Source organism: Populus alba, chromosome 4, assembly GCF_005239225.2.
Source record: "Populus alba chromosome 4, ASM523922v2, whole genome shotgun sequence".
Lineage (NCBI taxonomy): Eukaryota > Viridiplantae > Streptophyta > Magnoliopsida > Malpighiales > Salicaceae > Populus > Populus alba.
The window spans coordinates 23191333-23204145 of NC_133287.1; the positions used below are offsets into that span (position 1 = coordinate 23191333).

At 40.6% G+C, this 12813-nt stretch overlaps 1 protein-coding gene across 3 annotated transcripts; it reads right to left on the reverse strand.

Annotated features, from left to right (window-relative positions):
* Positions 1-368: 368 nt before the first annotated feature.
* LOC118058117 (leucine-rich repeat receptor protein kinase HPCA1) lies at positions 369-10351 on the reverse strand. Of its 3 annotated transcripts, none has more exons than XM_035070813.2 (19): positions 10124-10351; positions 9686-9806; positions 9516-9587; positions 9199-9273; positions 9046-9117; positions 4678-4839; positions 4509-4583; positions 4260-4331; positions 4110-4181; positions 3925-3993; positions 3752-3826; positions 3330-3401; positions 3075-3215; positions 2420-2874; positions 2160-2318; positions 1931-2064; positions 1536-1755; positions 1154-1389; positions 369-1021 (listed from the first exon to the last, which is right to left on the reverse strand). In XM_035070813.2, exons 1-19 carry the CDS (start codon positions 10194-10196, stop codon positions 581-583), a joined length of 2796 nt encoding a protein of 931 aa, XP_034926704.1. In that variant the 5' UTR covers positions 10197-10351; the 3' UTR covers positions 369-580. The 3 variants fall into 3 exon arrangements, with proteins under 3 accessions (XP_034926704.1, XP_073264581.1, XP_073264582.1); XM_073408480.1 differs by having other exon boundaries at positions 2160-2321; XM_073408481.1 differs by having other exon boundaries at positions 2181-2321; positions 10124-10350.
* Between the last annotated feature and the right edge of the window lie 2462 nt (positions 10352-12813).

Genomic DNA, 12813 nt, shown 5'->3' on the forward strand with positions numbered 1-12813 from the left:
GAACCTTGCACAAGTCCACACTACCTTATGCTTAATTTTATCAAATAAATAGGAATTGTGAGATTCAAACTCGTGACCACTTGGTCATCAAGGCTCTGATACCATGTCAAAAAAGCATCTCAACCCAATAGCTTACGCTGTTAGATGAGATTCTAATATATGATTTATATTATTTTTTAACAATAACTTGCACTAAATTCTGTTATCCTTTGCTCTCTGCTGGGTAAAGTTTTGGATGATAATAATAATATTCAAAACTTAAATGATTGGATACAGGTCGCAGAAAATGCTCATCATTTTACTCTCCTTCGATAAAAGTGATGAGATGTCGAATGAAGAGAAATAGATCAATAAGTTCAACTGGCACAAGTCTAATTTCTATCATAATTAATGTAAGAGCACACAGGATTTTTTTCACCCAGAATACAAATGTTTTGATAACAATATATTCACAAGTAGTTTACTCTTACAAATCTGATGCACCACACGCGGCAAACAACGCAAGAAAATATTGTAACACCCAGTACTGAAGCAACTTCTCAGCTTTCCCAGCTAAACAATGCTCATCATGGTTCTAGACTCAAGATAATGAAAGCTCTTCTTCCTTCAAGGATGGTGGAAACTCGTCCTGGCTTGCTTCCTCAAAACTAGCTGAAGTGGATTCTGCTTCAGCATCGGGGTTTAAACCAGCAAGATACAAGATAATCTCAATCTCTTTCACCACTTCACCCATTGTTGGCCTGTCTCTTCCTTTCTCTTGTACACATTTCATTGCCAGATCCACCATCTTATCCAGACCTTTTGGCATCGTGTCTAAACGAATGCTTGGGTCAAGAAGTTCATGAAGGTTATATAGATCTTTTTTTCTATCCAATGAGCTACTTACCTCCGCTACAAGGTACTTCCCTCGCTCTAAAGGCTTTCTTCCACTTACAAGTTCCAGCAACACAACTCCAAAGCCATAGACATCACTCTTCTCAGTCAAGAGCAGGGTCTTCTGATATTCTGGATCTATATAACCCTAAGCAGAAAATATAGTAATCTTGTCAATTGTAACCCTTGATATATATTGGCTTTAATCATAGACCAGCAAGCTGCCTGCATATAATGAAACTAGATAGTCTTAAATTCTTCAAGTTTTGGAGGTACTGACCATTGTCCCCTTAACTTGAGTGCTAGCAAGAATAAGCTCACTATTGTCCATAGGCTTGGAAAGACCAAAATCAGCAACTTTAGCATTTAAGCATTCATCCAGTAATATGTTAGCTGATTTTACGTCCCTGTGGATAATACGAGGGTTGACAAGCTCGTGCAAGTAGGCAAGACCTCTTGCTGCACCAAGAGCCACTTTAAGTCTCCTCCTCCAATCCAGCCAGATCCCGCTCGAACCTGCTAACATGAGAAGAGGATATATAATTGTATAGACTTACTACAACTATAGAACGCGTGTGTTTATTTTCGGAAGAAAGGCACCAAAGGGTTGTCATGGAAAACTCAATGCTTGTGAGAATATTGAAAGGTTCCATGTGCAATACCTGATAGGCTGTCCCTGAGACTACCATTGCGAACAAACTCATAAATTAGCATCTGTTCACCTCTCTCAAAGCAAAACCCAAGAAGGTTTACAACATTTTTATGATGAACTCTCGACAAAACTTCTATCTCTGCGTTGAATTCATGCCCACCTTGCACCGATCCTTGTCGACATCGTTTGATGGCAATCAGTTGTCCAGTAGGAAGCATCCCTCTATAAACCTGTACACAAAAATGTTGAAAGGTTACTTTCAAATGCTCATTCTTAAGGTTTGGGATTCCATGCCAGCTCAGAAGTTAGATAGTTTGAAGGAAAATTGCAACCAGCAACACCCACAATCATTGTTTATGCAAATGAAACCACTAAGGCAGGACAGGAAAAGAGGGAGAGACTTGCCATTCCGTAACCCCCTGAACCAATATGATTGGCTTCCGAGAAATTATTGGTGCTCTTCGTAATCTCATCGAAAGAGAAGCATCTGGCTCCCTTCAACTGAGGAACTCTGTCACTGTTCTTTAAATCCAAGTATGCTGCAATTTGGCAAAATAAAGAAAAAGAAATAAACCCGCAATTTTCGATGATGAACGGGAAAGTATCAGGTCTAAAAACTAGAACCTTAAAGTACCAAAATGATTCTTATGTTTACTTGCTCTTTCTCTTCTTTTTTTCAGACGATAAGCATATACCCCTGCAAGAAGCAATAGTAGCAGGAAAGAGGCTCCTCCAGCCGCAGCCCCAACGATACCTCCAATGATTGGTAACTTGTTTGATACCGCGGGTTTTCCTGCTTGAAAAAGAGGGAGGGAGGGAGAGGGATGAGTCATCATAAGAAAGAAAGATCAATGTAGGCAAATAATTTTCACTTGTGCATGAAACTGAAATTACCATCGAAGTATGGATATGCAGCACCCTTAAAATATGAAGGTCCAAAGATGCCTGGATTTTCAATAGTCTGAAGGTTTAGCACAAATCCAATTCCAGAAATCGTAGTTGTGTTAAAATGATTTTGACCCGAAGGAAACACAGATACGTTCGATTCAAGATACCCCAACGAATCATTTGTTGGACAATTTACATAAACTGAATCGACAGGAAGGTTAAAGTTCTTAAAGGAATGCATCAGAGGCTCTTCTACCAAACGTAGATAATAAGTTGCGTTTTTTGACTCTAGAAACGGAGGTCTGAAGAACAGTACTCCTGTGTACGGATAAGAGAATCTGCTGCTGGGACTGAAAATCTGATCTGAAATGCAGGGGAGGAGAAAAGAAGAAATGCCTTGATGATCTGTGCAGTAATGTTCTGTTGCTTTTGTACGCTCACAAACAGGGTTACCCACAAGTCTGCAAAATTTAACACATAAAACACTCTTACGCAGGCAAGTAGTATAGCACATCTCCTCAGGATTTAACTTTTCACACTACTAACATGACAAGGTTTCAGTCAGATCTTCAGACTTTTGAATGATCTGTGTAATTTTACAATATCTGAGAGGGACTGTTGTAATTCATCCCACAATAAGAAGAAGAAGAATGCCTCTTACATTACATTCGTGTTATTCCTTTGTTCTGGTGTTTCTGAATAGAATGAAATGCGATTGTTTCGCATATCAATGACTTTCAGTTGGCTGCTAGAGCTTGTTGCAATATCCAATGTGCCATTGAGCTGGTTGTTCCTTAGAATCCTGTAACCATTTGTGAATTTAGATATCCATCAGTTTCCATGAGATGAAAGAATCTATCAATATCATTGAAGTTGATTGCTATGGTACTGAAGAAACAAGTGGAAGGATGCTCACAAAGTCTGTAAACCAGGAAGATCGAAGAGGGTAGGAGGAATCTGACCTTCAAGTCCAGTGTTTTCCATCATTCTGTTATTCACAGGAAGGGAAGAAGGCTTCACTATGTTGACAGCGTGAAAAATCATAAATTGTAAACTTTTATACACTGGAATGCATAGTCAATAAGAGGTACCATGGACAAAAATGTCTCTGTCAAAAAAACCAATGACTGCTTCATATAACACTTACTAAACATGGAGACAATTATAATCTAGCATGTAAAGTCATGATGCCTGAACAAAATATTAAGGGCTAATTGCAAAGTGGGATGGTGGAAAGGGTTTGTGATTCTTGAAAGAAAGCAGTCTAGTTAAGGCTTCATTGAGTTGGTCGAGTGTGTGTGATGACAGAGAGAAAAGGAGGGAGGAAGGGAGACATACAGTGTTTTTAAAGCCCGTAAGTTTGAGAATGACACTGGAAAATCTGAAGCGTCAAAAATATTATTGCTCAGGTCCCTGCAGAAAAGATTTCGGTCAAAGTAGGCATTTGGAGAAAAGTTGAATTGTATTTCATACTGAGATACCTGACAGCGTTAATAGACTGGAAATCTTACAAGTAGCAGAGATAAGCCATGCCAGTGAGATTAGGAACAGGCCCAGTAAATTTATTGTTGGACAAAATCCTGAAATTCATCAGCAAAAGCACTCTTAACAGAGTGAAAATCCGCACAAAAGACATAACAAACTAGCCAAACCATTGTGATGTCTTTACTGGCAATGTTGTTTTCTGTATACTTACAACGTGGTCACATTGGTAAGATTGTTGAGGTTTGAAGGGACAGGTCCAGTTAATGAGTTCCCTTCAAAACGTCTGCAACGAAGAGAAGACATTCAATACAAGCTAGATCAGTTTAGATTAATCACTTCAGTTTGTCATGTAGATGCTTACACAGCCTCCAAAGTGTGCACAAGTCCAAGGGTAGAAGGAATGCTTCCCGTGAGATTATTGTCATGCAAAAGCCTGCACAAAAGTAATGTATATGAAGCATATTAAATTAACAAGAAATATTGTTTTCTTTTAAATTAAATCCCACTTCCTATTTTCTCCCCTATTCTCACTATGAACAAATGAATCCAGTTGTTGTATTCCAGTGGTGAAGTAGTTTAACTTCAACATCCAATGCATATACAAACTTACACATGAATGAGAGTCATGTCTGATCTGAAAAGCTCATTCGGGATTGCGCCTGAGAACTGATTCCTTCCTAGATGACTGAATAATTTTCAGACCAGCATAAACAGATGTCAATAAAGCCGAAGCAAGAGAGCACAAATCAGCTGGACAAATACAAGGAAATTTGACATACAAGTGTTTTGTACGAACTAGCATATCAAGACCAGGTGTAGTTCCACTGGAGACAGGGATGGCTCCATCGAGCTGATTATCAGATAGATCCAGCAAAATGAGTTTCGAAAGGTTTCCAATTGAATGTGGAATTTGTCCAGTGAATCCATTAGAATTCAGGTCTCTGCGGGAAATAGCAATAGAGAGTCTCAGAAATGTTGCCAATAGAGTGTTGAATAAACTCAATCCAGAAGCTCCCAGATGGTCAAGGAAGGCAACCAGCCACCAGCCACCGACCACCGACCAGCCGCCAGCCACCAGCCGCAGCCGCCAGCCGCCTCCACACCCGCAGCCGCCAGCCGCCTTCACACTTGAAGAAAGTTTGAATTTTCGTATTTTGATTTGTGTATAAATAGAGTGCCCAGCTTATGTTATTTTGTGTGGAGAGAATTGAGAGAAACACAAGTAAGAGAAAGAGAGAGAGAGGGCGTGTATTGTGTTAAGTTTTCATTAATTGTAAGCTTCGGTTTTGTGTAATAAAACAGTGTGTTTTATCCCCTCTGAGTGTTTCAAAGCCACCACCAGTGGTTTCTCCCACCAAAAAATTGGTATCAGAGCCCCGTTCGTCGGAAAACAGAAGTGTTTTGGGGTATATCCGAATTTTCAAAATTGTCAAAAACAAGTTTTGATCATTCCGCAGTGTAGATCTCATCAAGACGAACTCACTGCCGCAAAAATCAGCCAAATCGGAGTTCAGGGTAGCCCACACGCGCCGCCTGAATATTCAGCCAGATCGCCCACGCGCATCCCACGCGCCCAGAGGTAGATGACGACTGAGCCACACGCGCGCCATATATTGCGCCGAGCCGAGCCGTCCACGCCGAGTCCAAGCCGCGCCGCAAGCCGAGTCCAGCCGAGCCATCAGCCGCGCCGTACTCCGCGCCGAGCCGAGCCGCGTTGCAAGCCGCAGCCGAGCGAGAGAATATTCCCAGAATATTCCACAGAATATTCCCGGTTCAACCCAGCGAACCGCCCGCCGTACAGAATTGGTTTTTTGACCGGTTCACCCATTTTCGGACCCGATTTCAACAAAGTCAGACCGGTTCCCTACTATTTGGACCATTCCGGATCGATCTACAGTGTCCGTTTGGCCAAATTCGGCTCCCAGAAGGCGATATAGTCATTAAAAGAGCAAAATGACTCAGAAGGTACACATACACTCATCCCGAAGCTGACCAAAGACAACTATGATAGTTGGTGCATCAGATTGAAGGCATTTCTTGGGTCACAAGAGTGTTTTGATATTGTACAAACTGGTTATGATGAACCAGAGTCCAAAGAAAGAGAAGATGCTTTACAAGAGGCACAGAAGCAAGTCCTTAAAGTCAACAGAAAGAAGGACAACAAAGCAAAGACCATCATCTATCAAGGTCTTGATGAAGATACATTCGAGATAATAGCTTTCGCTGAAACGTCACATGATATATGGGAGGCTCTCCAACAGAAATACAAAGGTGCTGACAGAATCAAGAAGATTCGTCTTCAATCTTTGAGAGGAGAATTCGAATTATTACGAATGAAGTCCTCAGAATCTATTTCTGATTATCATACAAGGATTATGGTGATAATCAATCAGATGAGGAGAAATGGAGAAGCCCTCATTGATACTCGAATTATTGAGAAAATTTTGAGATCCATAGATCCAAAATTTGATCATGTTGTTGTCGCAATTGAAGAGTCCAAGGAAGTGGACAAGTTGACAGTGGATGAGCTTATGAGTTCTTTGCAAGCTCATGAGCAGAAGATTGTAATGCGAAATGAAGATAAGGCCATTGAGCATGCCTTACAAGCAAAGCTGTCCCTCAAGGACATATATGAGCAAGGGGAGACTTCATCAAGTGGCTACACCACTCAAGGAGGAAGTCAACAATCCAGAGGAGGATTCCAACAATTCCAAGGAAGAGGTTCTTGGAATACAAGCTTCAGAGGAAGAGGTGGCAGAAACACCACCAGAGGAGGCCGAGGCCAACAAGCATTCACTCCTAGAGGAAGAGGAGGCGGTTACAATAACCGTGATAAGAGAAATATGAAATGTTATAGCTGCAATCAATTTGGGCACTATAGCACTGAATGCAGATGGAAAGCTCCGTTGGAGACACATGAGCAAGCCAACTATGTAGAGAAGCATGATGGAGAAGCATCTGCATTTCTTGTCCAACAAGAACTTGGCGAGAAACAGGAGAATATATGGTATCTAGATACTAGAGCCAGCAATCACATGTGCGGTTACCGAGAGTTATTTGGTGATCTAGATGAGACCAAGCAAGGTCTAGTTACTTTTGGAGATACCACAAAGGTTCCATTCAAAGGTAAAGGCAACATCCCAGTCAAGATGAAGAATGGCGATTCCAGCTACATCGCCGATGTCTATTATGTCCCAGCCATAAAACAGAACCTAATCAGCTTAGGTCAACTTTTGGAGAGAGGCTATACTTTTTACTCGGAGAATTGTCATCTAGCAATTAGAGACAACAATTGGAGATTAATGGCCTACGTGAAAATGTCCAAGAATAGGATGTTTCCTTTGAACATCCAGTATGATGCAGCAAGGTGCTTGAGTGCCATCACCAACAGTGAAGAATGGCTTTGGCACCTGAGGCTTGGACATCTGAATTTCACGAGTTTGAAGATGCTAGCAAGCAAGAAGATGGTCAAAGGTTTGCCTCACATTGATCATCCAGATGAAGTCTGTGAGAGTTGTGTCCTCAGCAAACATCACAGATCCAATTTTGCTAAAGAAGTCAACTGGAGAGCAAAGAGGCCACTGGAGTTAGTACACACAGATGTGTGTGGCCCAATCACGCCCATGTCAACTGGACAAAATAGGTACTTCCTCACTTTTACTGATGATTTTAGTAGAAAGACGTGGATATACTTTCTGAAGAGGAAGTCAGAAGTATTCAATTGTTTTAAAGATTTTAAAGCAATTGTGGAGAAGCAAACTGGTTACACGATCAGAACCGTAAGATCTGATCAAGGTGGAGAATATACAGCAAATGACTTTGAAGCCTATTGTACACAACAAGGCATCAGACATCAGACGACACCAGCTTATACACCACAGCTGAATGGTGTAGCAGAAAGGAAGAATCGCACGATTCTTGACATGGCAAGAAGTCTGCTCAAAGCAAAGAAATTGCCCAAGCAATACTGGGCTGAAGCTGTATCATGTGCAGTGTATCTGTTGAATCGCTGCCCAACCAGAAGTTTGCAAGGTATTACTCCAGAAGAAGCATGGAGTGGTCACAAACCAAGTGTTACTCATCTACGAGTCTTTGGTTGTGTGGCATATGCAAAGATCCTAGATGCAAGGAGCGAGAAATGCATCTTTGTCGGATATGGTGAAAGAAGGATGGGATACAGGCTGTATAATCCCATCACGAAGAAGGTGATTACGAGTAGAGATGTTATCTTTGAAGAAGATAAATCTTGGCAATGGAATGGTGATGACCAAGAAGCAATCAAATGGATCAATCTTGATTTGATCCTTGAAGGTGAAGAAGTACCAACAGTACTTGTCGAAGAACCGATTGTACCTGTAGAAGAACCGATTGTGCCAGCAGCTGAACCACAAAGTCCGGTGTTTATACCAGTAGCTGAACCACAAAGTCCGGTACACAGATTCCCTGTATTCAACAGGAGGAACACACCAGGAGCATCATCATCAACACCACCATCAGCATCCTCGTCAGAAGGACCAAGAAGGATGCGGAATCTTGAAGAGTTGTACGATACCACTCAGGTTATGGAAGATACAACTCTATTTTGTTTCCATGCAGATAAGGACCCACCAGAAAAGAAGAAAGCAATAGGTGTCAAAAGGGTCTACAAGACGAAAGCCAAATTAGTGGATAAAGGCTACAAGCAGAGAGAAGGCATTGAAGGAAGAAGTATTCATGCTTGGCATGACATCCCTCGATTGAGTTTAAAGGGGAGATTTGTTGAATAAACTCAATCCAGAAGCTCCCAGATGGTCAAGGAAGGCAACCAGCCACCAGCCACCGACCACCGACCAGCCGCCAGCCACAAGCCGCAGCCGCCAACCGCCTTCACACTTGAAGAAAGTTTGAATTTTCGTATTTTGATTTGTGTATAAATAGAGTGCCCAGCTTATGTTATTTTGTGTGGAGAGAATTGAGAGAAACACAAGTAAGAGAAAGAGAGAGAGAGGGCGTGTATTGTGTTAAGTTTTCATTAATTGTAAGCTTCGGTTTTGTGTAATAAAACAGTGTGTTTTATCCCCTCTAAGTGTTTCAAAGCCACCACCAGTGGTTTCTCCCACCAACATAGAGCACATGTTTAGTCCACAAGAAAACAGTAAAACACTTACAGAGACTCCAGCAGCTGAAGAGACCCTATCAACTCAGGGATAGGGCCATAGAAACTACAACCAACCAACTTTCTATAAGGGAAGAAAAGAATATTCTGTCAGTTAATTAGAGGACTGGTCTCAGTTAATACTAACATTATATTATTCCCTTACAAGTGTTTTAGCTTCTTCAAATTCACAATTGATGCCGGAAGTGTACCGCTCAAACCCGTGTTGTACGATAGATCCCTATAACCAGACACTGATAATCAGCAAGGAATCCTTAAATGGAAAACAATCACTATGTTCATATATCAAGAAAAAAGATGAAAGCAGTTCTGGGAATGAGGCCTTTTCTCAATATGTGCCTCATGCCTTGAGATCCGGACACAAGAGCAGCCCAGTCTAGACATCTGGAAAGCCAAATAGTATCGTAGCACTACTTGTAAGTTGGGATCATTTATTATGTGAAGTGAAAACTCAAGACTTACAGAAACTCCAATTCTGATAAGGAGGAGATGTCTCCAGACAGCTCACCCATCAATCCCACAGCTGCCAACGTTCTGCAGTTGAAAATAGTCAGCTAATCTCGAAACTTGGATAAGGAAGAAGGTACGAGGCTTAATTAACGTTAGAAGCTGAACAACTGCCAATAACTTACATCGAAGTCACACGTGAATTGTTACATGAAATGCCTTCCCATTTGCCTCCACAGGGATCTGCACCCACCCAATTACGTGGCGTGTTTTCCCAGGCATCCTTGAGAATACTCATTACTGTAACTGCATCAGGAATGGGGCAGATCAATAAAAATTTCCATGATTCAATCACCGTCAGAATCATCTAGTTAGATGGAGTATGGAGGATCTATTAAAACTAGCAAAGATCTCTACTAAATCTAATCTAGCCACGAACTTTAATGAGTGATTTTTGGCCCAAGTGCAGGCAATTCAGAATATTCATTCTGCAGTTCATCTATAAAGTTAAGAAAACACCCTTAAGCACTTGATTCTGGTTAGCATAAAAAGCTATATCCTGCATGAGACATGGTTCAAAAACTCTTTGCAGTAAATGGGGAATATTAATTTATTGAACTTACAATCATCACCATAGGTCTGTGTATAAATCTGAAAGGAAGCAACCAGCAAAAACGTGAGAACTTTGGGACACATTTCTCGACAAAATTGCAAAGCTCTTTGTTATGAATGTTGCATAACTCCAAAACCCTTTAATAGCAGAAATGATATCGAGAAGTACACCTTTTAATATGATAAAACATGGAAGGAAGATCTTTACATATCCCCATCTTTTACCTGTCTCAAAATTTATATCGTGAAAGGACATGATTGGGACACTTCTGTTCGTATGAATCACATACTAAATACAAAGACATTTGACCTCCCATCTCAAGTCATTTTCAAGTTTACAGTGAATAGAAGAGCCCACCAAATGGAATATTTATGAAGAGGACATAATTAAATCCAAGAGGAGATAAAATCACACCGAACAACTAGTCGAGCTGAAAAGCTCATAATTTTTTCTACAAGTAGTCGTTCAAATTACGCTCAAAAGATGCTCTTTGATTTTTCAACTTTGTAAAAGTCCATTATTAACCTATTTAATGAGTTGTGAGCTTCTCGAAGGAACAAATACATTAGAAAAAAATAATATTAAGCAATAAAACTCGAATAATTAAAGAATCTAATTGTTTGAGAGTACCCTTTTCAGCGAAATTATATCTCTCTTTCTTCTTCCTTTCTTCCTGTCTAGTTCAGCTGTGTGAAAAGTCGAGTTTCTTCTAAAAACTAACCATCTAATGCAAGCAACAATAAATAGCTCTGATTCTATTTCTCATACGGATATTAAATAAAGTTCACTCACTAATCTCAAATAATTTTCTTCTTAATTAAGAAAAGAGAAACCGTAAAAGAAGGGAAAGAAATAGTTGTTTGCTAGCTAGTCATTTAAATTGACAGAAATAAATTGTGGTCTGTCAAGAGATATGAGCTAAAGAAAACTCCACAAAATATTCCAACTCACTCGCTGAAAGAACGCTTGCATCAGTCCCGTGCTGATTTGCTTGACCAATCAGAATATATCCTAGATTGATATGTTTTCCATACTGAAGAATACGGGCAAGGAAGAAAGACATACAACTGCGGTGTTTGTGTTAAGGGATCCACAAGTAGCCAGTTAGAAGTTGACTACTATGGTAGATTAGAAGAGGTCGTCGAACTGCAATATCATAGCAAGCAGAATAAAGTGTTTTTATTCAAATGCTATTGGTATGACACGACGGACAGAGGAATCAGAGTTGATCTGCACCATGGTCTGGTCGAAATCAACTCAAAAGCTAGACTCCGCAACATAAACGATGTCTTTGTTTTCGCAAAGCAATGTCAACAAGTTTATTACACATACACCCCTTCATTTAGAAAGGATCGTTCAAGAGTTGATTGGTTGTCCATTTTAAAAACGAAACCACGGGGTCGTGTCGAGGTTGTTCAGGATGAGAACGAAGACACAAGTGTGCGAGATGAAGTCTTTCAAGTTCGTGAGTTGGTTGAACCATATCGAGTTGCTCCTTCGATTGAATTGGAAGAAAATTCAAATTTTCGAGTTCTCGATGATAGTCTTGTTGATATTGACGGAGAGGAGTTGAATGTTGTTCTCAGCTCTAGCGGACAAGAAAATGTCGATGAAGAAGATGATATCCATATTGAAGATTGCGATGAAGATGATGACAATTCAATTGACGAGGAAGAAGAAGAAAATTCCGACTAATTATGAAAATGAAGCCCTATGTAAAAACATTTGTCTCATGTAATTTAGATTATTGATGATGTATTTTGTAAAATAAAATATTTACTGTTTAAGCAATGTGGTTATTGTGTTTATGTGATGGACAGTTTATCAGTTAAGTTTCTGCAGGAAGGTAAACAGGCAATACAAAGACAACCTTTCCTGCATCATGCAATCTTACCGACGGATAGTGATCCGTCGGTATCTCACAGAGAGTTCGAAATTAATTACGTGAAATGCCACCACCACTGACGACATTACCGACGGCTTCACCGACACATACACCGACGAATTCTAGTCCGTCGGTATCTCACAGAGAGTTCGAAAATATTTACAACAAAATGCCACAATCACCGACGTCCATACCGACGGATAATCATCCGTCGGTATCTCACAGAGAGTTCGAAAATATTTACAACAAAATGCCACAATCACCGACGTCCATACCGACGGATAATTATCCGTCGGTATCTCACAGAGAGTTCGAAAATATTTACAACAAAATGCCACAATCACCGACGTCCATACCGACGGATAATCATCCGTCGGTATCTCACAGAGAGTTCGAAAATATTTACGCGAAATGCCACCAACACCGAATTACCGACGGAGTAGGTCCGTCGGTAATTTGTCGGTTACACATATTACCGACAGAATTACCGACGGACCGCGCGTTTTCCAAAGTGCGTTAATTGCGCCTCTGAACTTGTTAGATTACCGACGGAATCACCGATGGACTGCGGAAAATTTGGAGGGCTTTTAAAAATTCTGAGCAAAATTTGAAAAATACTAATGGAATTTTGACCTGTTACCGACGGAATTTTGCCCTGTTACCGACGGAGGTGAAGTCTGTCGGTGAGTCCATCGGTGAAATTGACCTATAAGTTCCAGCCCCGCCGCTTCGCCTCATTTTTTCTTCTTCTCTCCGACGCTTCGCTTCTCCTCCGTTTTTCACCTTAGATTTTTTATTTTTTTCACCTCAATCCT